This window comes from Vombatus ursinus, unplaced genomic scaffold, assembly GCF_900497805.2.
Source record: "Vombatus ursinus unplaced genomic scaffold, bare-nosed wombat genome assembly UNPS02014909.1, whole genome shotgun sequence".
Taxonomy (NCBI): domain Eukaryota; kingdom Metazoa; phylum Chordata; class Mammalia; order Diprotodontia; family Vombatidae; genus Vombatus; species Vombatus ursinus.
In genome coordinates this window covers 3,035,666-3,061,333 of record NW_020954687.1, presented here as the reverse complement: position 1 = coordinate 3,061,333, position 25,668 = coordinate 3,035,666, and the positions used below count along the sequence as shown (strand labels likewise).

Sequence of the window (25,668 nt, the reverse complement as noted above, 5' to 3'; positions counted from 1 at the left end):
GCCAAAATAGTGACTGATGTAAAAGATAGCCACGCTGCATTTTGTCCATTAGCTCATTTGAATATGTTTTCAATACTTTGGAGTTCATTTCTGGGATACTTTGAATCAAAGGATTATTTTGGGACTTTGGGACTATTGTATATGTACTATTTGTGTTGTATGTGACTGAAATAGTGATTTTTCATTTAACTCAGAAATGTCTGCTGTTTGAGAGTTGATTAGAAGAAAAGAGAATCCTCTGCTGTCTGTCAGTGAAACGCTGGCTGGGGAAGGGGCTGCCTTGCTCTCTAGTGTCTTCTACAGAAAGGGGGGAAATCCTTCAAAGACTTACCTACTTATCTTTATGTCCTTCTATGGCTCAAAAGGGGAAAACCCCTCAAAACCTATAGAAAGGAAGATGGGAATAGCTTTGCAGATCCTAGTATTAAAAGAACTGCTTTTCGCAGAAAGGATATAATGTTGCCATAGAGCCTAGCCAAAAGAGCAGACCTTGAAAGCTATGCATACCCAAGGCTCAATGCTGCTGTTGGCTAGAAGAGCTTAATACTGTTTCATTGGCCCAAGAGTAGCAGAGAAACAGCTTTGTCCATCAGGAAGGAGACTGGATAAGATCCTAGCAGGAAGAAGTAACACATGTTTCAGACTATTCTCTAAAGAGACTACAGGCAGTCAGGTCTGGAGTCTAGAGTTATGAGTATGTCTGGGGTTATGAGTTTCCACACTTACATACATCACTGATAAGGTTCTATAAATTTGTGCTTGGATTCCCTCATTCTGCATTCCTGACACTGTGTGTATAGATGGAAAAATGTGACTTGGGTTTATAAGTAGACTATTAAGTGTTTATTGTTTCTTCTTTCGCCTTCTATTTATTACATGTTATAATTATTCTTGCTTTTACCTTCTCATTCAGTATTTCATGTTTAAGAACAAATGGTGTCATTGTGACTGATTTGTGTAATGGAAAGCACAATGGTGGGGTCTTAGGAGCTAAAGTGTAAGTAGTAACTCTGTAGCTTTCCCTATACCAGGACTACCCCTAGCACCATTGAAGTGAGTTGTAGCAGCATGGTATGTCTGTGGCCTATCTCCCTTATGGAAAAATCAGCTTTGCCAGCATGGATGTAGGTTAGTAAAAGTCAGCTGAGAGAAAGAGAACAGGAGTGTAAGTGACTTAGCATTATCCCATGCTAAATACTCTGTACTTGCTTTTGGGTCATGCTGGGAACTAATACTTTTTTTTGTTTTGTTTTGTTTTTTCTTTTCAGTGAGGCAGTTGGGGTTAAGTGACTTGCCCAGGGTCACACAGCTAGTAAGTGCCAAGTGTCTGAGGCCACATTTGAACTCAGGTCCTCCTGACTCCAAGGTCTAAGCTCTATCCACTGCTCCACCTAGCTGTCCCTGGAAAACTTTTTCACCCTGAGCTTTTGCTGTTTCTGATATGCCAACATTTGATTTGAGGCATTATTTTAAAGTTATCTGAACAAGAATGTTGAGAGAGTTGAGTTGGGTTCCTGCCTAACCTACCATCTTGCCCCTACTATAATCTACCTACTACCCTACTACCATATCCCCCACTATAAAAGTATATTTAATTTTTTTTTTAAAAACAAAGTACAGAAGCATTGAAATATTTTTTTACATCATATGTAAAGTTGTCAATTGGCAATGCAATATGTGGCATAAACATAAAATAATCCCTGAACGTGTCTTCTTAGAAATAGTAAACAAAGCATGTTTACTGGATTGAAGGGGAAAGAAAACAACCTGGGTCTTCCGTAATGCAAAAAGATTTTTAATCTTCTCAAAATAATTCTGCACACAGGACAAAATCAGATCCTTTGTTTTCAATCTCACGCATTATAGATAGAATGGCAATCTTTAGCAGTTACATGAAGGAAAAGAAGCCATGTACAACTTCTGCTGTCCAAGTCTGACATAATCAACAATAACAAAAATCATCCCTATATCTTCACCTTACAAATACGCTCTGTTTATTCAGACACTAAACGATAGTAATTTGCAGAATTTCATTGCTGTTGCACAATGACAAGATTATCCAAAGTGGCACAATTAGTTACTTCTGAGAATGACTTTTATCATGTTTTTTAATAATGTCCATAAGATTATCACCAGTTACTACGGTGTCCTGTGCCTGGTTAACTCTTTGCTGTTCTTTTCTCTTCTGTTCATGCAGATAAGGGGAGTTTAGTAACTGAGAAGGAAGAATGGATCCCGTTGGTTTGACTCTCTTCACAATATCCAAAAAAAGCTTCTTTGTGTTGTTATTGATGAAAGTAATTGCAGTTCCATTGTGACCTAATCTTCCTGCTCTTCCAACCTGTAAATGAAATTCAAAGGATTATTTAAAATCTTAGCCTCTATCCAAGTGGAAAGAAAAGGGAAGACACATCATTTTAATAATCTTTACTAATATTAGCTTTCCTATTATCAGACCTTAAGAACAGAAATTACTTTTTAAAGAACTCTTTATAATCTTTATAATCTTTTAGCTATAATCTTTAGCTAAATGAGGGATTATCTACCAGCTTTAGAATATTAGTCCCACCTGAAATGTGACACTAAAGTTATTTCATCAATGGCATCAGAAAGCAATAAACTCTCAAGGAATATCATGATGAATTCCCATACAAAGAACTGAACTTATGGGTTCGGTAAGAATTTCTCTGAGGGCTAAAAGGGAGTTGATTTCCTTACTCAAAGTTCCAACACCAATGAAATCATAGGTTTGGTCTTCCTCCTTCCCCAAAAGTGGACCTTTAGAGACTACCCAGAGAAAGACCTGGGCAAACATGACTGACTTCTATTATAATTATTCAGAGATTCATTTTATAGTCCATTTCCAGAAATTTGTTAAAGTTTAGATTGGTTTTCTAAGTTTGGGTAGAGCGTTTTAAAATTATTTGAAATTAACTACAGTGCCACTGTACTTTGAAAAACAGTTGATGTTAATGCAAACATCACATTTTCTCTAACTTAAGCTAAGCAAAATAAACCCAAACTGTTCTCAAGTGGGAAATAATTGCTACTTGCCTCAACCAATTCATCAACATTCTCGAAGCCAGGATGTCTGTCTGCCAGTATAACTAAACCTCCTCATCTACAAATGGGCATGTTTCCACATGTGGTCCATGATACATTCATACTGGTTGACAAACAGCATCCTCTACTTACATACTGCTCAGATCCTTCATCATGGCATGGAGAGGACCCCAGGGTTTTGAAGCTCGGAGCTAGTCAAAAGCAAGCTCTGACAGGTCCTTACCAACATGGAGTAAGATTTCAAGTTTAAGCCTGGAAATGGACAATATGTCTGTCCCCCAAGAATCAGTCTAACTAGTTTCAAGGACTACTGAAGGACTTTATTTTTGGTTCTAGTAGCAAACAGAACCATTTACCAAGGTATGAGGAAGCTGCAAGCTATATGAGTCCAAAGAGTGGTCATGATAATGAAAATCAAGGGTTATTTTTTTAAAGTACAATCCTGTGGCAGCTAGATGGTGCGGTGGATAGAGCACCGGCCCTGGAGTCAGGAGGACCTGAGTTGAAATCTGGCCTCAGACACGTGACACTACTAGCTGTGTGACTCTGGGCAAGTCACTTAACTCCACTGCCTAGCCCCCCAAAAAGAAAAACAGAAAAAGAAAAAAAAAGTATAATCCTTAGATAGATTTACAATATTTATTAGCCTGACAAAAGTATTTTACCACACATTCCATACTTACTACACCCGATATTTATAAGTGATAACATTTTAAAGAATTATACTAATGCACAAATAATGCTAAAGAACTTAAACGGTCCTTAGGCATCATTTCTACCCCAGGCCCCTCATGTGAATTGACGTGGAGAAAGTCACAGAGCAAGTTACTGGAAGAATAACAACTAGAATACAGGACTCTCAATGTCTAGCCTAACACTATTCCTACATAAAATATTCCTTCCCGTAAACATTTTTTTAAAAAATTAATTACAAAATAGTTTCTTTAAGATTAAACCCATTTGTTTCAGGCAGGCCTCATACTAGTTTGGGTTGCTGACTGATACACAGTAATATCCCTCACTTACCCAAGTCAAACTTCCAGGGCTCTTATCTGTAACCATCTGCAAAAACATCTACAAATCTGGAAATTAAAAAACACTTCACTCTGCTCAATGTCCCCCTCCAAAGCAGTCAAAATAACTCACAAAAACTTGGTAGAAGAGACTCTCATTTTCACACAATAATAACCAGCCCCTTGTTCTAGCCCATAGAAAATCTGAATGGCAGCAACAGTGGGTTACAAGAGTCAGGCGTACTGACAGCAACCGGAAAAGGTAGCTGGCAATGAGGAAGGAGAAAAAGAAAATTAAGAAGCACACACAAAACTAGGTAGGACGGTCTGGAGCCCGTTAGTGATGACCTAAAAGTTGTACATTCCTCAACAACACAGATACATTACAACCCGGCAGAATAATTGATGCTAATAAGGTCAATCCAGATTTGTCAGTACAATATAGTATGCAGGGCACTGGACTAAGAGTCAGACAATTTGGGCTATAGTCCTACTTTTGCTTGGGTAAGCCTCATACAAGTCATTAACAATTGTGGACTTTAGTTTCCTATCTATAGAATGAACATATTGGATCAAATGATCTCTACTGATCTACACCTACACGTTCAGTGTACACTGATTAAAGCAGCAGGAAAATATCAACTTTTAGAAAGATTTCCCTCAAAATGGTTAAATTAGAAGAACACTTCAGAGGCAAAGTGGGCAAGTTTTGGTCGTCCGGAAAATTCACTTTCATGGACCACCTCAAAAAAAAAAGATTTTATCATATAAATATACAGTCTTGATAACTGTGTTTCCAATTCCCAGAGGCACCTAAAAATAGCTCCCAAGCAACTGGTGGGATAACCAGGCCAAATCCAGAGGTTAAAGTTCAGGGCTCCTATCCTTAGCTCTGGAAACCGAACTTGGAAGTTACTGCTCAGTCTCAGGGGCACACCTGTGCAGCTCTCATTTCTCAGGTGATTTCCAGAGTTGTACATCTAAAAACCAGATAAACTCTTCTCTCCAGCAGAGACACAAGGCAGGGCAAGAATATTTGACAGAGGCTCATTCCAGCAAACCAGTACCAGGGAAAAGGCTCTGCAAGTCATAAGCAGCTGCCAAATTGAACATATCTGTAGCTCCAGAGTAGATGGCCTTGGCACACAGCCCAGATCCCAAAGTGTCCCATCCTCTCTCTTAGCAGGTGAAGACAACAGGCAAGAAGAGTCATTCATAATTAATTCCATTCTAATTCCAGCATGCACTGGATAAGGAAGTGAGCAGAAGGCTTTTCTGAGAGGGGAAAAGTCCTTTTTATGTTAGAACTCATGGTTGAGTATAAATGGATAAAGGCAAGACTTACACCAAACAGAAAGATTTTAAAGGGTTCTGCTTTGCTGGGCACAAATGTATTAATTTAAATGGTAATCTCTACTGGAGATTAAAGGGAAGACTTGTATAAATGGGCTCACAGAACCACTAGAGCAGTGTATTTTAAAAGGGAGACTAAAAATAACTCCCAAATGGAGGTTTGGGATACCACAGAAAACCTTTTTTTACCTGATGTACATATTCATCCATACTAGAAGGCATATCAAAATTGACAACCAATCTGACATTGATCAAGTCTAGTCCTCGTCCCAGGACTCCAGTGCTTATTACGACTTCATATTCTCCTTGAAATAATCCCTGTCAAAAAAGCAATACACTTTGTTTTGTTGCAGTAATTAAAATAGAAACTTCTATATGAAGAATTACAGAGTCTCTAGAATCCTACTTATATTTGAAGAATTAGCTCATATATCATCTCCTCCATGAAGCCTTCCACGATATCCCCCCACCAGAACTTGTTTCACAGTATTAACAGCAAGAGCTTAAAGTGATCTGAGAGGTTTTCTAGTCTGTATAGATTGTTCTTACAGCTCTGAGATTCTGTGATAACCCCCTCACTTTACGAAGGCCAGGACAAGAGAGATTAAATAGCTTGCCCAATGTCATGCAAGTAGTAAGAATCAGTCAGAATTTGAATGAGGATCCTCAGACTATAAATGCAGTGCTTTTCCCACTCTAGTGGGAAATGCCTCTTCCTCAGTTCCACAGATTTCTTCCAGCATTTGTCTAAACCCTTCCAGGTACTTATTTGATTTAGTTCCATGTGGGCAGATAAGTGATGGAGTAGATAGAGTGCTAGGCTTGGAGTTTAAATCCAACTTCTGACACTTACTACTTGTGAGAACCTGGACAAGTCATGTAACCCTGTTTGCCTCAGTTTCCTCATCTGCAAAATGAACTGGAGAAGGAAATGACAAACTGTTCCAGTATCTTGGCCAAGAAAATGCCAAGTGAGGTCACGAAGAGTAGGGCATGACTGAAATGACTGGACAACAAGAAAAGTTGTATGCATATATGTCTTATCTCCCCAAATTGACTGCAAACTTCTTGAGGGCAAGGGTCATAATGTTGATCACTTAGCACCAAGCCCAATACCTATATATTGTAAACTTCTTTGCTTCACAGTAAATAGGCTTACGTGTTTCCACTGTTGGGGGAGGGAGAAGGTAGAGATGAACCTCACTGTGATTCAAAGCAAGAATAACATACAAAATACAGGTCACAGAACTTTAGAATTTGGTCCAGCCCCCTCATTTCTAAAAGATAAGAACAAGAAGATTGAAGGAAATGAAATGATTTGCTTCCATATTATAAGAAGGATGTATTATCTCATGATGGTCATGGGGGGCACAATTTGACTCAAAGTATAACCAAGTCTATGATGAGTAAAGAGCTTAATAAAAGGATTTTCATGTATGTGGCTCAAGGATCCCTGCAATGATTTGCTAATGTTATCTTTGGTAACACTTTGAACAAAGAGTTGGGAAAAAGTCAGGATATTCCCACACAGTGTTATTCTAAAAGAAAGGAGCCATCCTTTCAAATATACATGCTCTTCATGGGTAAGACTTACCTAGAGTCCTTCAAATACTATGTCTATTTCAGTAACTAACCAATCCAAACACATCTTCCTTTCTAGGAAAGCAACATTTTGGGGGTAAGGAACAGAAGTTGACGGTAGAAAGTGGAAAGATTAGAAAGTGATGGAACCAGTAGAATTTAAATTCCTAGATGCAGGACTCTTTCATTTTTGCCTTAGCTACTTTAGTACCCAGCACAATGCCATGTATTTAATATGTGTGTTGAATTAAATATAGATTAGGATGAGGGAGAGAGAGAGATTAAATCAGTACAAACTGACTAGTTCTTTTTAATCTATGTTCAGCTGATCTATGTATTAGTGGTTTTATGGCTGTAAACCTAAGACACTGTCATTTTTTAGCAACTTTTTCATATATTCCCAAATATAAAGTGCTATACCTGAATGCTAGCTCCAAGTACAAATAAAACTAGAGATTCTGAACAGTCATGAGGACCACACATAACACTGTGTGTGGCAGTCAGGATTAAAAGCATACTGACAACTTAGACTAGGGGTTGGCAAACTATGGGAACTGGGATTTGTTTGAATGAACAGATAATTCTAAATTTTTAAAAAAATCTGTTCTTTCAAGTAACTTAAAAATCTCCATAATCTCCAGTAATCTTGCTAATACTATTTACTAATTTAGTAAAAATTCTGCCCAAATGATGACAATTTCAGAATGAATGGAATTTAAACTTATGAGGATTTGACTTCTACTTCAAAGATGAAAATAAATTTCATTTAAAGTCTTAGGGTAACAGTAAGATCTGTAAGAACCGGGTAGTAACACATAAGTGAAAATGGGAAACAATGTGTTTGGTTTTGTTTGGAAGCAACATACATGATAGGAGGGTCAAACCTGCAATATCCTTGTTCTCTCTACTTGTGTCTTATCTGAATGCATAGATATGCTTTGCAACCCAGTGATTTTATGAACTGCATCACTCAAAAGGTCCGCTCCTAGTTTACAGTCCACAAACACTAGCACTGGAGGCTTAAAGAGTTTCTCATCCTGAAAAAAAAAAAGAAGTCATTTGAAAAAACTATTTTAGGTCATTCACATTACACAGGCTATGGTGGAAAATGCTTCTACTTTACATTTAGCAAACTGGCTAAACAGTTATTACAACTGATATGAGATAAAAAAGGGGTTTGTTCCAACAAGCATCTTGCTTAAAATATTCTCCCAAGTGTCCACAACCCAGTTTTTTTCCTCTTCTCAGAAGACAGAACTAGGGATAGACCCATATACTTCTTACCCCCTTATGGTTAATAGAATATTAAAATTTTATAAGATACTTCTGAAGGACTTATGATGAAAAATGCTAACCACCTCCAGAGAAAAAACTGAAGAAGTCTGAATGCAGATGGAAGCATGCATTTTTTACTTTCTTCCGTGTTCTCTTTTACAACATGACTAATATGGAAATATGTTTTGCATGACTGTACATGTATAATCTATATCAAAGTGTTTGCCTTCTCAAGACAAGGAAGGAAGGGAGGGAATTCAGAACTCAAAAATTATAAAAAATGAATGTTAAAAATAGGTTTTTACATGTAATAGAGAAAAAAATTAAAACATTCTTTAAAAAAGAATATTAAAATGTTTATCCTTAATTTAAATCCTAAAAATACATTTTCTCCTATTCATTTAAAACTAGTTTTTAACCCTAGATGAGTGAGTTAAATATACTTGGGAGGTTATTTTAAAGAAAATGCTTGTTTCAATAGGGTAAACTTCTTTCTTGAGGGTCCCATTCATTAAAAGAAGCTAAACTTTATCATTAGTCATTAAGAAAAAAATGCAAAAATCTTCTCTCTTTCTCTCTCTCTCTCTCTCTCTCTCTCTCTCTCTTTCTTTTTCCCTACCCTGCACTGTTCTACCCCAACATCAATGTATTGAAAATAAATCATAAGCCATTAGGGGCAATGAGCACACTTTAAATACTGTCTGCATAGAGTAAGTATCACCTATAAATAAAGTACTCTAGTTATTCATAACTTTAAAAAAATAGCCAGTGTCCACATATACCCAAAGGGATTATATGGCACGGAGGAGAGAGTGCTGACCTTGGAGTCAGAAAGACCTGACTTGGAATCCTTCCTTATACACTCACTAGCCCTGAGACCCAGGGCAAATAACTTAACCAGTCTCAACCTCAATTTCTTCATCAGCAAAATGAAGGATTGACTCAGTGGCTTTTAAGGTCCTTCTAAGTTCTCTAAGGTCCCAGCTCTAAATCTATGATCCAACAATCCTAAGTGCAAAGATTTTTCTATATGCAAATTCTAGAAAATTAAGGGGAAAAGAATTTCAATTTTTAAAATTTAAATTTTAAATTTCAACTCTAAAAAATGTAATTTTCTTACATCTTTCAGAAAAAGCTAGGAAAAAAGTAGAGGTTCAATCAAATGTATCAAATTTTCATACCAATTCCACCTAAAATCATTATTGTAAAAATTGGGAGAAAAAAATGTTCCCATTATCTGACAGACTTTAAATGTAAAAGTATATTTCTCTACTCACATTTAAGATCTCAAATAACTTTTTCTTTTTGGAAGGTTCTTCTACCCACAAAATAATTTGGCGGACATTGGGACAGGGCAGATTTTTTTCTCCAATGATAATTCTCACAGGATCATGTAGAAGTTGGCTTGCGAAACGTTCTATGCTTGCTGGAATTGTGGCGGAAACCAAAACAGTCTGACGATCTAGAGGAGTGTTTTCCAAAATGTCAAGGACTTGCTGTTGAAAGCCCATCTTTAACATGGTATCAGCCTAAAACGAAATCATTATAAAGTTACAAAATGCTACACTTATTAAAGTGGCTAACACTTCAACATTGTAAATATCAGTTTGAGTGTTCATCATACAAAGAAAATAAAAATAAAAACAAAACATTTCATTGTCCTTTAACTCTTCATTCAACTTTATCACAGCACTTAAATATTTTAAATATTTGCCTGTTGTTCTCTAGCTATAGCTTGCAAACAGTTGTATCTTAATATTACCACCTCACTCTACTTTTTTTAGAGTCACTCACATGTGAAAAACTGTCTGAAGCCAAAATCTAAAACAAATATCACCTCTAAAGCAGACATGTATACAGATAGTACTGAGCCTAGTGGGGAGCATATTGAGTAAGAAAGCCAAAAGTCAAAATTCTATTCCTCATCCAATGACTACCATAGGACTGAAAGAAGGCATTCTCTCTGAATTTTGGTTTCTTTTATGTAAATTTAAGTAATAACACTCCCTATCTAATTACAAAGAAATAAAGTGGAAAAGATAATCCATTCCTTTTAGAAATAAAAGAGGCATGAGAAGTCAGATAGTAAAATGGAAAGCTCCCTGGACAAGAAGTTAAGAACTGATTTCTGGTCTTGTGTCTGACTAACTACTAGCAGTGTATTCTTGGGCAAGTTACAACCTTTCCGAGTGTCAGTTTCTTTAAGTAAAATGGAGATAATAATTCTGGTACACCTATCTCACAGGGTTGCTGGGAAGAAAATATTTTATAACAAAGATAATAGGTGACATTGATGTAGCATTTTAGCGCTTTCAAAGCACTTTACATAAATTAACTCACTAATATACTGTATAAACTCAAAGTATTATTAAAGATTATAACCTTTGGTATAGCATTATCTTATTTAAATGGGTGATGGCTATTAAATAGTTTAAATATACATTGTAATATAAATGTGGGTTATTGTTCTTACCTTGAAAATAAAAGAGTCAAAAACAGATTCAATGGACAAGAAAAAATAAGCTCAAGTTTCCCTAGGTTTAAAAACCCTATCGTCCCTTCACTGTCAAATTTCTTAAACAGACAGCATACTCTGGCTACTTCTATTTCATCACCCTTCACTCCACTTTAAATCTCTTGTTATCTGCTTCCAACATCAATATTTTGCCAAAATTATACTTTCAAATGTCAACAATTCCAAAATATTATTCTTCCAAGAAAATCTAAAAATCTTTCCCCATTCTTCATCCCTTGTCACCTGTCTGCAGCACTGAACACTGTCCCTGTAACTTTGACTTCTGTGACACTATGTAATCATAATTTTTCTTTCTCTGTCTCATTCACTGGATCCTTCTCAAATTCCTTATGCATGCCAATGCCCCAACCTCCAGGTTCAGTCACTGGTCCCTGCTTTTCTTTCATTTAAAAAAAAAAAAGGTTTTAATGATGATTTCCATTTCTTCTTATACAACAGTTATTTTCTAGTACGTCTCCAGGCCCAAGAACTCTTATCTTGTAACAAAGAACCTCTACTTTTCTTTACACATTCTCTCCCTCAGATAAATCATTCTATCTCATGGCTTCAATCATTACCTCAATCAATCAATCATTTATTAAGTACCTATTATGCGCCAGGAATCTGCTAGAAACTTGGGGACACAAGTACAAAGAATGAAATGATCTCTAAATGAACTTACATTCTAATGGGGGAGACAAGTACATAAAAAAAATATACAGCATAAAGAAAAGTTAATCTGTATTACACACATATTTACACACACACACACACACACACACACACACACACACAATGTAGTTAAATACAGAACACTATGGCTGGTGAGAAATCAATAAAGGCTTCTCTAATGATGACTCCAAATCTACTCCAGGCTCCATTTTTCCAGATACCTACATGATATTGGAAGTTCCTCTGTCATCTCAAATTCAACATATCTAGACTATGCTCATTCTCTTGTTCCTACCTAACCTGCTATTTAAAAAGATGACATCACTGTTTTCCATCCCCTCCTTTCATATCTCATCAGTCGCTAAATCCTGTTGATTTGTCTTTCACAATGGCTCTCGCACTCACCCTTTCCTCCAGATTCCTCCTTCCACTGCCCTAGTTTTTGCACCCCCTTGTCACACCTGCAGCATTCCTACAACAGCCTCTGCTGATCTTTCTGAAACTTGGTCCAAATCCTCTTCAATCTACCTTGTATACTTGTACACGGAGCCAAATTCATCTCCCTAAACAATACCTTGCTCAAGTAGCTACAAGAACTTCTTACCATATCAAATCCAAACTCTTATGCCTAGTTTTTAAGGCCCACCACAATGTGATATCCCAATCCCATCTATCCAACCTTATTTCCCTCTAGTTCCCAAGACAAAGCCTCAGCTTCTATCTCACAGAGCCCACAGCACACATGCTTTCTCCTGCCTCTGTCATGCTACATGCTCCTCCCCCACCTGTTTACTCATCTATACACTATGTTCAAGTCACAATGTTGAGTGAAGCTTTCTGAGGACAAGCGTATTAATTTCATCCTTCTTAAATTTGTCATCTATACCAAAAACAAAAGACAAAAATGTAGCACAATCATGTCCTAATTTCCTCTACTGTACAATTTAGCATTATATTAGAGTATAATGTTATAGAGAGCATGCTGTCCTGATCACTGATTGTATTAAATATGTTTACCTTCCTTCTCCAGTTGGAGTATAAGCTTCCTGTGAGTTAGAACTGTCTCATCTGACCTTTATACACTGTAACACCTAACAGAGTACAGGGCATTCAGTAGGGACTCAATAAATACTGGAAGAACGAAAAGAACTCAAATGAAGAGCACTGAGGATAAAAGATTTCAATTTTAATACAAAACCAATTTATCAGATTCATAATTTGAGAACAATTTGCAAATTTTTCTAACCAACCAATGTGGCTAATCCATATAATCCATATGCAGTATGATCTATAAAATTTTGGTGTAAAGTCAGCCTTGATAACTCATTCTCTTAAGGTACTGCAAGACCAGCTAAGATAAGATCAAGTTCCTGTTAATCAAGGAGCATCTGTTTATTTATTTTTTTAATTTTTATTTTCAGTTCTGAATTCTCTCCCTCCCACTCACCCTCCCTCTTCCCCACCCACTGAGAAGGCAAGAAACACAATATCAATTACACATATGAAGTCATGCAAAACATATTTCCATATTAGTCATGTTGAAAAAAAAAGCAAGAAAAAGAAAGAAAGTAAAAGAAAAGCTGTTTCAATCTGTACTCAAAGTTCATCAGTTCTCTCTCTGGAGGTGGATAGCACTTTTCATCATGAATCCCTTGGAAATGTCATGGATCATTGTACTGATCAGAGTTGCGAAGTCTTCTACATTTGGTCACTGTTACAATACCACTGTTGCTGTGTACAATGGTCTCCTGGTTCTGTTCGCTTTGCATGACCTCATACAAGTCTTCTCAGGTTTTCCTGAAACCGTGCCCTTCATCATTTCTTGGAGCACAATTGTATTCAATCATCTTCATATACCACAACTTGTTCAGCTATTCCCCAACTGATGGGCAACCCCTTGGTTTCCAATTCTTTCTCATCACAAAGAACAGCTGCTGTAAATATTTTTGCACTTAAAGGTCCTTTTCCTTTATCTCTGATCTCTTTGTGATGCAGACCTAGTATTTGCTGACTCAAAGGATATGCAGTTTTATAGCCCTCTGGGCATAGTTCTAAATTGTTCTCCAGAATGGTTGGACCACTCTGTGACAACGCCAGCAATGCATGTGTCCCTTTTCCCACATCCCCTCTAGCATTCGTCATTTTCCTTTTCTGTCACATTAGTCAACCTGATAGGTGTGAGACGGTACCTCGAAGTTGTTTTAACTTACGTTTCTTTAATCAATAGTGATTTAGAGAATTTTTCAAATGGCTATTGATAGGTTTGATTTCTTTTTTTGAAAACAGCCTATTCATAGCCTTCGATGATTTATCAATTGGTGAATTGTTCGTATTTTTACAAATTTGCCTTAATTCTCTGTATATAAGAGCATTTCTTAAGAGACAGAGCATTGCCCTTCCCCAGGCACAGAGAAAAGAGACCTCTGGTCAGCATCCTGAGTCAAAAGAGCACCACCCTGTGTATGTAAATGTGTATATTAGGTGTTCGGGGGAAAGGTTACTGTCCTTTAAGTATATGCAGCTTATCTTGGCTTTGCTGCTTTTTTAGACCAGAGATTCTTCACATATTTTTGTGCCACTGATCCCTGGGCAGTCTGGTGAAGCCTATGAACCGTTTCTCAGAACCATATTTTTAAATGCATAAAAGAAAATGTATAAAACTGAAAAGCAAACCAAAGATGAGTGAAAATAAGGATGTAATTTTTTTCTCATAAAAATTGACAGATTTCCTAAAATCAATCGACAGATCTGTTAGGGGTCCAAGATTAGCAAGTTAAGAACTCCTGTATGTAGAGAGTCTTAGGTTTTCAACATTAAAAGTTACTTCAAATAACACACAATTCGGTATTTTAAAAAACATATACATATGTTTTTAAAATACTTACTTCATCTATGACTACTATTTTTATACCACTGAGTTCCACAGAGCTCTGTTTCATTATTTCCAGAAGTCTCCCAGGAGTTGCTATTATAACCTTATAGAAAGAGGAAAGGCAAAATTAGAAGGAAGAAAAAATAAATCACATAACTATTTTTTTAGGTCAAGACCTGTGATTTCATGTATGGTGGGACAGTCCCTCCTGACTTCTAATAAATTATACATGGCAAGTCAACAAACAGCCTAACAAATACAGTGTTATTCTACCTTTCAAATACACTACAGAGTAATTCAATGTCGAAATCAGCACAGTAGACAGATTCTGGGTGTGCCAAACACAAGGGCACCGTAGGAAGAGTAGGCTCTTAATAAATGTTTACTGACTAACTGAAATTGCAGAGTTGGAAGACGTTTTAGAGATTATCTACTCCAATCACACATGGACAATAAATCCCTCTACCATGGCCATTTCTCTACACCCATTGGGAGAGTCATCTAGTCGTCATCTAGCCTCTACCTGAAGAATTCTGGGGACAAGGAACTCACTACACCCACTTTGGGACTGCTCTAATTCTTAGGAAGTTTTTCCCTCTATTGAGCCAAAATGGAGCCTCGTTACAACACACACTCTTACCTCCTAGTTCTGCCTTCTGGAGCTGAGAAGATTAAGTTTAATTCTTCTTTCACCTGACAACCCTTCAAATGCTTGAAGTCTGCTCTCATCACTCCCCACACCCCTTCACCAAATCTTCTCTTCTTTAGGCTAAATGTCCTCTGAGAGTCCAAAAAAACCCCTTTGGTTTTGTTGGAGCTTTTGGGACAGTCACTTGTCACAGGACACTTCTGCTTTAGATGTACCCATTCTACCCGTCCTTTTCTTGAAACTTCCATGCCACATGTGTATACAGGTGGGGCCTTCCTAGCATCTTCCTACCCAGGACCTCAGAGATAGGACATGACTTAGATGCTCCTGAGAACCTTTCCTCTCCCTACATAAATCCATGGTGCCTCCCTACATCATGAAACTACCCTAATGTAGAGGTGACAAGGATCTGGGCATCCTGCCCATCAACCAGAAGGGAGTGATTAGAGACTGGCAGATCCTGAGGGTGCTAAACACAAGGGCAATTTCTTATAGTACCATTACTGACCTCTGGCCCCTCTTCCTCATCCTGCTATGAAGAGCATTGTGAATGAGGTTTCGGCAACCTCCTGGCTTATGACTTTAGTTACCTCCATCTCTGGGATGTCTCATGTTAGGCTTTAAGCCTCTCAAAACACATCATAATAAAGGCTTATTACATTAAGCATTACTAGTCTGTAGTCTTATGAAAATATCCTTAAGTCCCCAGACTGCTGGAACTAACTGTGATAGTGCTGGTTCCTTCAACTAACCCTTGTAAGGCATGATTTCCAGTCTTCTCAATGTTCTGGATGCTTTCCTCACGACTCACTGCAATCTGTTAACATCCTTAAAATGTTGTGCCTAGAACTGAACAGAATACACGGATCTGGTCTGATGTGACAGAGGGCAGTGGAGCCATAAATTCCCTTGCTCTGAATGCTATATTTTCATTCATGCAGTTTGTGTTTGCATTAGCTTTGGGGCTATCACATCATTCTGTTGCTTCATACCAAGCCTGCAGCCCATTAAAACAAGCTAAACCTTTTTTCAGTCCTCTACTGTCTAGTCACATATCTTCACTTTCATCCCTGCTCAGTTGATTTTTTGCATCCAGGTGTCAGACTTTACATTTCTACTAAATTTCACCTTATTAGGTTCAGTACATCATTCTAACCTGTCTAGATCTCTTTTGGATCTTGGTTCTGTCATCTGACATGTTAGTTAATCTATCCAGCTTCATGTGATCATGGTCTTCTATGCCTTCATCCAAATCATTGTTTGTTTGTTTGGTTGGTTTTTTTTTTGGGGGGGGGGTGAGGCAATTGGAGTTAAGTGACTTGCCCAGAGTCATACAGCTAGTAAGTGTTATTGTGTCTGAGGCCAGATTTGAACTCAGGCCCTCCTGACTCCAGGGCCCATGCTCTATCCACTGTACCACCTAGCTGCCCCCATTCAAGTCATTGTTAAAAAAATGTTGACAGGACAGTCAAGGACAGGTCCCTTGGGCACTCCACTAGAGACTTCCCACCACAATGACATCAACTCATTAAACAATATTCTTTAGGTTGGCTCACATAATTAATTACAAATCTATCTAACTCTATCAGCAAGCCCATATTAGCACAGTGGAGAGAGTGCTAGAGTGCTGGGACTGAAGTTAGGATGATCCGAGTTCAAATATGGCCTTAGATGCTTACTAGTTGTGTGACTCTGGGCAAGTACTTAACCTCTCTTTACCTCAGTGTCCTCAACTGTCAAGTTGGGATAATAATAGCACCTACCTCCCAGGTTGCTGTGAGGATCAAATGAGATAATAATCGTAAAGCACTTAGCATAGTACCTGGCTCATACAATTTCCATATAAATGTTAACTACTGCAACTACTATTACCTACCTACCTTGAAGGGCTGTTGTGAGAATCAAATGAGAAAATGTTCGTAAAAAGGTTGTAAATAAGTTCGTAAAAATTTCCTTTACAAGATATTATTCTCTTTCATAAATTTTCCATCAAGTAAATATGCTTTTCCCTTAACTCAGTGCATGGCACATAGTAGATGCTACATAACGTCTTATTCCTTTCACTTCCTTCTTGCCTACAAAGAAATCACAAAAAACTTTGCCAAATGCCTTGTTAAAATATAGAAAGAATATGTCAGTGGAAGTCCCTTCATTAACCAGTCTACTTACCTGTTCAACAAGGAAATTAAGTTAGTCTTGACCCTTTCTTCATGAACCCTCTCATTGATTACCACTTCCCTTTATAAGTGCCCCTTCCTTCTTAACCATACAATTAGCTGTTCTAGTCTCCCTTCATATACTCCTTAGAAATGTTGCTTATTATTTCTACACAAGTATCTGTGGAAAATGTTCCACAGAAAATATATTTAGTGTTTTAGTGTTAAATATCTGCTTGGAAAGTCTATCTGAAACTAAATCCTACAATTTCCTATGGATGTAAACTTTCCTTTCCTCTTTTGATTGTAAAATGCCATATTGGTTCTTACCTTAACATTCTGTTTCAGGCGATAGAGCTGGGGAGGTAAAGGCAAACCTCCGACAAGCAGGACTGTTCTCATGTTTGGCAGGCCACACATTAGCTCCTTAGCTTGTCTCTCTATCTGAATGGCCAGTTCCCTGGTTGGAGTGAGAATAAGTGCTGATGGAGTTCCATTCTAGAAACACAGGAAGGGGAAAAAAAAGAAAAAAAAAAAGAAATCAAGAATATCAACCATTAAGTCTTTTTTTATCCCTGGGAGGACTCTTCTTTAACCATTATCCCTTAATGACTTTTCAACTTCTGAAGTCTGTGCGATCCATTTATACCATTTCTCCACTTCTTGTTCTGTGATTTACCAACCTCTTTCTGCCAGCCCGACACTATTTGTTTCATTCTCAGGCTATTTCTTCTATATTCTCAAGCAAGCAATTCCCTCTCTTCTTGAGTTAGCCTATTGAATTCCTACTCATCCTTTAAGATCAGTCTCAAATGTTATCTCCTCCAAAAAGCCTTCCCTTATCCTCTTGTTAGGACAGGATAGACCTTGCTTCTAAGATCTCCCATAAAGTTTTGTTTTGCATGTGATATGTATTATGGCTGTCATAGTGTCCTCTCCCCTACTGGACTATAACCTTGATGAAAGCAGAAGCAATGCTACATCTAAATTTCCTATCTCACCTAGCATCTAACACAGTGATCCGTAGGCATTTAATGTTTATTAATGTTTATCATTGTCATTTTGGGGAGAAATAGGCAACGTGAATAAACTGTAATGCTAATTATTGTTCACAAATTAATGGGCACTTATCTGGTTTAATTCTAGAAAGACTAAAAGATGTAAAGATGCAAGTGGAGCTCAGATATTCTTCCTTTCACCATCAGTCATACTTTTATGATGTTCTCTATTACTCCGAAGCCTCCAGGGGCATTTCCAGGCGGGGAAAAAATGGTCACAATTGCTTCTCAAAAGTGGGGAAAGAGGAAAAATTTCATTCACAAATAAATTTGGTCATTTGTAGGACTTATTCATTTTTTGGATCATTCATCCAGCTACTGCATCCCTAAAACCTTAGGGGTGATTTTATTTTAGATTTTGCACTCATGACTCTGAATTACAAAACTTGCTCAGTTTACTTATAAAAGACAGACAACTGTGAAAAATTTATTGGCCACCGGAAGAGTGCTTGAACCCACAAATAAAATTATGGTGATACCAGTTAACAATTGTGTACTGTACCTAATGTAGGTAGTTTCTTTGACCTTTTAAATTGCTACACATAAAAAAGTTTTATATTTTGTTTTTATATATTCTGTCCTATATCCTCTGTTTCTATGTATACTCAACGTTGCCTCTAAGGCTAAGATGCAACAAAGTATAGATGGATTCTCCCCCGCTTGTGATGATTTTGACCTAACAATCAACACCAAAAAAACAAGTTCTCCACCATCCAGCACTACACTATCCACATGTGGAACCATTTGTTAACAGCAAATGGAGAAATACTGAATGCTGTGGATAAGTTCACTTACCTTGGCAGTATACTTTCCTGGGATGTACCCATAGATGATGGGATGGAGGCACACATTGCTAGACCTAGTTCAGTGTTTGGGAGGCTCCAAAGAAAAATGTGGAAAAGAAGAGGTATTAGACTGCCTACCAAAGTGAAGGTCTACATAGCCATTGTGCTGAACTCATTGTTATATGCCTTTGAAACCTGGACAGTATACCAGTGCCATGCCAGGAAACTGAATCTCTTCCATTCTAATTGTCTTAGGAAGATGCTGAAGATCACCTGGCAGGATAAAAGACCAGACACTAAGGTCCTTTCTTGAGCTAAACTGCCAAACGTTCAAATTTACTGCAGAAAGAGCAACTCCAATAGGCTGGCCACATTGTTTGACTAAAAGACTATTTTATAGAGAACTCACAGAAGGCAAGTGCTCACACAGAGGTCAGAAGAAGCAATACAAGGACACTCCCAAGGTCTCTCTGAAGAACTTTGGAATCGATTGCGAGACATGGGAGACACTGGCAAAGAACTGCCCAGCATGGTGTGCCTGCATCAAAGAAGATGCCGTGCTCTATGAGCAAAGTGGAACTGTAGGTGCTCAAGAGAAACCTGAATCGTGCAAATTTAGAAACATCTCCACTTCGAATGTTCATGTGGACTGTTTGTGCCTGACTTGTGGTAGAGCCCTCTGAGCTCACACTGGTCTGATAAGCCACAGTCAGACACACTGTATCTTGACCCCAACATAAGGAGGTCATTTTGGTCCTGTTCAAGAACGAAGGACAACAGATATGCTTTCTTCTTTCTGAAATTATTTATCTATCTGTTTTACGAAGGACAACAGATATGCTTTCTTCCTTCTGAAATTATTTATCTATCTGTTTATTTATTTAGGGACTCCTTTCCATCTATGTTGGTTGTCCCATACATGTGTATATGCATTGATGTGTAGTATTCAGAATTTCATTTAAATATATGGATAAATATTATTAAAATACTAATTGGAATTCTGACAAGCAAATTTTCTTCATGAGATATTATTCTCTTTCACAAATTTTCCATCAAATAAATATGCTCTTCCCTTAGATGAGTTTTTAAGTAAATAAGAAATACCTAGCTGACCATAGTGAAGTCTTTGTTTCAACTTGGCATTTTATGTGTTTTGCTCTATGATGATTTTTGAAGGAGCCGACTGATCTTGACTACATTAGGTTTTTTGTTGTTCAGTCATTTCAGTTGTGTTCAACTCTTCATGACCATATTTGGGGTTTTCTTGGCAAAGATAGTAGCGTAGCTTGCCATTTCCTTCTCCACCTCATTTTGCAGATGAGGAAACTAAGGCAAAAGGGGTTAAGTGACTTGCCCAGGGTCACACAGCTAGGAAGTGTCTGAAGCCAGATTTGAACTCAGGAAGATGAGTCTTCCTGATTCCAGGCCTGGCATTCTATGCACTGCACCTCCTAGCTGCCCTAGCCTGGCAAACAGTGTTTACTAAATGCTTATTGAATGAATTAATTCTGTTTTTTTTTTAAGGTTTCTAATACTTTAAAAAAAAAAAGGAAAAGAAAAAGGTCACTACCCAGTGGTTCTGTTCATGTCGCTGCAATGTGTAAGTACAGGATGTTAAAGGAAAGGGAGATCAGACTGTACACGTGAACTTTAACTTACTTTTTCCAAGGCTCTGATGATAACAGGAAGTAGGAAAGCTGCCGTTTTTCCTGAGCCTGTGTCAGCACTGCACACTATATCCCTTCCCAAAAGTCCAATCGGAATCATCTGCATCTGAATGGGAGTTGGAACTTCATAGCCTGACTTCTTCAAGTTGCAATTCAAGACTTCAGGAAAACCACAATGTTCAAAGTCTATGATAGGCCTTGGAACTTTCTGGCCCTGTACTGAAATTCCTAGCTGTAGCTTAAGGTTCTCAACCTGGTCATCCAGAAGGCTTAAAATAAAGGAGTGTTCTTTATAGGCATAAAAGGTATCAAGTGAGGGAGATTCAGGGTCAGAGATGGCTTTTTGGAGCTTTACTTTTTCTTCATTTTCTGTAACTTGTAAAAGATGTTTTGCCTTACATTCCAAGCTACAAACATCTGCATCAGTCTTATCACAAATATACTCTCCATAACGACCGCAGACAACACAGACAGGCTCCCCTGGTTCTGCCAAGCGCTGGGTTTTAGCAAAAGATTTTATTGGCTCTTCTGGAACACAGCTGTCTTCAGCACTTTGCTCAGGCCCCCCTAAACAAACTGCAGCAAAGTGGCCATCTGGTGATGAGCCTAATTCAGGGCTCTGCCCTGATGATGGTGCTGAGGTTTCTTCCCCCACTAAGGCAACATTTGGAATCTCTCTGTCTTCTTCTGATGACAGCTTTTCTCCCTGTGGTTTAAGTTTCTTAGCCACACAGCTCTTGTCATCATCAGAAACATTTCGTTTGACTTTGAGAGATCTTGGAATAAACATCCTTCAGTGTGCTGTTGAGGAAAAGCTATCATGAAATTTCTTCCCTCCCTCCACCCCATTTCCAAATCATTCTCTACAAAAAAAAGCACTAGACTATCACCTCTACGGCACTGGACTTAGAGTCTGGAAGCCTTTTCTAATCCCTCCTAATTCTAGTGCCTGCTTTCCTTTAATTATTTCCAATTTATCTTGTATATAGCTTGTTTGTACATACCTGTTTGAATTCGGTTTCCTCTCATTAAGTTTTGATCTCATTCAGGCCAGGGACTGTCTCTTGCTTTTGCCTTGCATCTTAAGCTCTTAGCACTGTGCCTGCCACATAGTAGGAGTTTAATAAATGCTTAGTGACTAGAGGAATACAATGAAATATTGTATCAAAAAGTATTCAAGATCTTGCTTAGTGCCATTTTTTTATCCACAAAGTGAAATCAATAACTACTTCTTGGTGGCTAGTGGGTTAATTTCATTTAAAAAAAAATCAAAAGCCATCTAACTTTTGGGATAATTCCAGTTTCATTTTCAAAGAGAACAGAAGGGAAACTCTACCAGCTAATGGAGATGCAGCAGAAAAACTGTTTTTGCCTAATACCACATTAACGGAAAGACAAAATGAGAGTGGGTAGGGAAAAAGATATAAACCTTTTATAAGGATTGTAAACCTTTTATGTGTGGATTTCTCTGTAATCATTCGCATTTACAAAAAAAAGGAGGGGGGGCCTTGGCACGTGTTGTCTTTCAAACTTTTAAAAAAATTATTTCAATAAAAGCTGAGGGATCAATTGTCAATTTTCATTTTGTAGTTCAGACCCCATTCTCCAAAACGAAGCCCGTAATTCCTCGGAGCTCCTGGATTGCCAGAGCCCGGGGGGAGGCCCAGACAGCGCCCCCTCCTCTCCTCTCCCCTTCCCTGCCCCTCTTCAAGTAACCCGCACTTCGAGACCAGCCCAAACAGGCAGAGGGGGGCGGGGCACTCAGCCCAACCCGCCCCTCCCGCGGGGAGCGGAGTGCTCCTGGCTGCGCAGCCGCAGCAGCAGCAGCGTAAGCCGCCCTGCGATCTCCTCCCTTCCCCCCACCCTCCTCACAACTTCGTCCCGCAGCTTTACGTCAGCGGCGTTGCTAGGATACGGGGAGGGGGCAGGGAAGTAAGGGCGTCCACAAAAGGTGCCGCAAGAGTAGGGAAAGGACTTCCTCTCTCCTCGTTTTCCTCCGCTTTTCTTCCTCCATAGGGAGGGAAGAGAGAACAAGAAGGAAGAGAAGTCGTTCCTCCTCCTGCTCTTGGAGCGGCTCCGCGTTCAGGGCCATCTCACCCTCTGAGGTCCTCGGACGTGTCCGCTCCTTCGTGGGGAACCCGACTTCGCCCGCGCTGCGGACCTGTGCCCTGGCCTACGACGTGCGGCGAGCCGCTCCTGGGGCTGCCCGTGCGCACGCGCCGGCGCGTCCCCCCTCCCCCCCGGGGTTCCCTGAATGCGACCTGGGGAAGCCGGGGGACCGCGGGAGAGGCCCCCCCGGTGGGAGGAGGGCACTCAGGGGAGGCTAAGGCGGCGTTTGGCTTGGAAAAAAAGGGAAGAGCCGCCAACATCACGGGGAAGACCCGGAGCTCGCTCGCATTTCCGGGGCCGGGCTCGGGGCGGAGCATGCCCAGAGATGGACGCATCCCGAGCTGGGGAGGGCTTGCAAGAGGGAGTGGGTTCAGCTCCAGCGAGAGCCCAGGCTTGTGAGCAAAGCTCTCGGCTCCTGCCAGGCTAAGACTGTGGGGCATTAGGGAGTCAAGCCAACAAGCATTTATTAAGTGTTTACTGCTTGCCAGGCTCTACACTAAGCGCTGGGAAAGCAAAGGAAAGAAAGACCCTCCTCTCAAATAACTTTAATTGTAATAGACATATAAAAGGACGACGAAGAGGCGTGGGGTGCCCAACCCAAGGCATGGTAGAGAATGTCCTGGAGAGTCAGGAATACAGCTTAAAGAGTGAATGAAGGCATGGTTGGCCTGGGCATCGTCCTGAAAGTGGAAGTCTGGCAGGAACCTAGCAAAAAGAGGGCGAGTTCAAATGCCGAAGGTACTTCCATTGTGTGAAATCCAGGGGTGAGATGAGCCATTTCTGTGGTATGGTAGAGAGAGTCCATAGTACGGCTAGGAGAGAACCTTTTTAGGAGTTGGAGAATCTGGTTTGGATTTTGGCTACGCAATTTGCTATCTGTAAGTATCTTAGTCCAATGTCAGCCTCAGTTCTTCCTTTGTAAAAAATAAAGGGGGTGACCAAAGAGGTCCCTTCCAGCTCTAAATCTTTGATCCTATGATTACAAGCCTGAGCAGAACGAGGTGTCAACAAAAAACCAAAGTAAAGATTGAACAGGGAATCCTAAAACCGCCAAACCCAGCACTTAACGTTCCCTCCTGTTATCGGTTCCGATCCAGTGAAGACCTTGCTTTCGTGTGTTAGTGGAATGGTAATTTCAGCACGGGCTCTGGACTCAGAGGATTTAGGTTCAAATTCTGTCTCTGACGCTTAATACCTATGTACATGTGTTTGTGAGTATACCCTTTGTTTTGAACTTTAAGACCTCTGAGGTCCTTTGAAATTCTAGATCTATGATCCTCCAAGGACCAGAAGATTGTAATAATCGTATACTTTGGTTAGGTCCCAGACCTCAGCAGTAAAAGCCAGTCGCTTGGAAGTTTTTGATTTCCCAGTGCATATTAAAATTATGTATCCACTATACTGTAGTCTATTAGTGTGCAATAGTATTATGTCTAAAAACAACAATGTACAGGCCTTAATTTAAAAATACTTTATTGCTTAAAAAAATGCTAACCATCATCAGAACCTTTTTGCTGGTAGAGGGTTTTAACCTCAAAGCTGGTGGCTGCTGATCAGGGTGGTGGTTGCTAAAGGTTGGGATGGCCATGGCAGTTTCTTAAAAGAAGACAGCAATGAAGTTTGCCTCATCCATTGACCCTTCCTTTCATGTAAGATTTCTCTGTAGCATGCAGTGCCGTGTGATGGCATTTTACGCACGGCAGAACTTAATTCAAAATTATTATAAACCCTGTTGCTGCTTTATCAACTAAGTTTAAGTAATATTCTTCAGTATTGTTGCATCTCAGGGAATAAGGAGACCCAGGGGAGAGAGACTGGAATATCTGGTCAATGGAGCGGTCAGAACACAATGAAACATTTATCGATTAAGCGTGTTCAGAATGATTACAGAAGTAACATCAAAGATCACTGATCACAGATCACCGTAACATATATAATGAAAAAGTTTGAAATATTGTGAGAATTGCCACGATGTGGCACAGAGACATGATGTGAGTGCATGCTATTGGGAAAAATGATGTGGATAGGCTTGCTGGATGCAGGGTTGCCACAAACCTTCACGTAGTTTAAAAAAAAAAATTCAGTGTGAAACCCAGTAAAACAGAGTGCAATAAAATGAGGCATGTGTGTATATGTATGTATATGTGTATATAAATATGTATGTGTGTATATATATATATGTAAGCATGTTTGTGGGCAGGCACACTGTCCCATGAATTAAATTCTAATGGTTCTCAGATCTGCTTAGCTAGCCCTAACCCCTCTCCTAACCTTCAGATGTGCATTTCTTAACTGCCCATTGGATATCTTGAATTGAATGTCTCATAGACAGTGTAAAACTCAAAGAACTGAACCCATTAGCTTTCCCTACGAACCCTTTTCTCTTTCTAATTTTCCTCTTGAGGTCAGGACCACCCTCTTAGTCATCCAGGCTCAAACCTAAGTGCCATCCTCAATTCCCCTCATTCCCCCCTCCCCCATATCCAGTCTGTTCCTAAGTTCTATCAATTTTACCTTCTCATCATGCCTCTCCTTTGATATTACTGCAGTAATTTTGTTTGCTTGCTTGTTTGTTTTTGGTTGGTTTCCGTACTTCAAGTCTGTCCCTATTCTAGACTATCTTCCACTCAGTTGCCAAACTGGTATTACTAAAGCCTAGATCTGACCATGTCACTTCTCCTATTCAATAAACTCCAGTGACTCCAATCATTTCCAGCATCTAATATAAAATCCTCAGTTTGGTGTTTAAATCCCTTTATAACCAGACTGGGGTAGCTAGGCGGTGCAGTGGATAAAAGCAAACAGAGGTTAAGTGACTTTCCCCAGGGTCACATAGTGAGTGTATAAGGCTGGATTTGAACTCAGGTCTTCCTGACTATCCACATCGCCTCCTAGCTTCC

The 25,668-nt window shown here is 39.1% G+C and overlaps 1 protein-coding gene across 3 annotated transcripts; it reads right to left on the bottom strand.

The window, feature by feature from the left end:
• Positions 1-1,774: 1,774 nt before the first annotated feature.
• On the bottom strand, positions 1,775-22,727 carry DDX59 (DEAD-box helicase 59). Of its 3 annotated transcripts, none has more exons than XM_027843451.1 (8): positions 22,575-22,727; positions 20,652-21,450; positions 17,480-17,647; positions 14,358-14,447; positions 9,563-9,814; positions 7,895-8,047; positions 5,619-5,747; positions 1,775-2,341 (listed from the first exon to the last, which is right to left on the bottom strand). In XM_027843451.1, exons 2-8 carry the CDS (start codon positions 21,447-21,449, stop codon positions 2,078-2,080), a joined length of 1,854 nt encoding a protein of 617 aa, XP_027699252.1. In that variant the 5' UTR covers position 21,450; positions 22,575-22,727; the 3' UTR covers positions 1,775-2,077. The 3 variants fall into 3 exon arrangements, 2 of the variants coding, with proteins under 2 accessions (XP_027699252.1, XP_027699251.1); XM_027843450.1 differs by lacking the exon at positions 22,575-22,727 and adding an exon at positions 21,664-21,756 and having other exon boundaries at positions 20,652-21,460; XR_003567443.1 differs by lacking the exons at positions 1,775-2,341; positions 22,575-22,727 and adding exons at positions 6,589-6,706; positions 21,664-21,756 and having other exon boundaries at positions 5,662-5,747; positions 20,652-21,460.
• Positions 22,728-25,668: the final 2,941 nt, after the last annotated feature.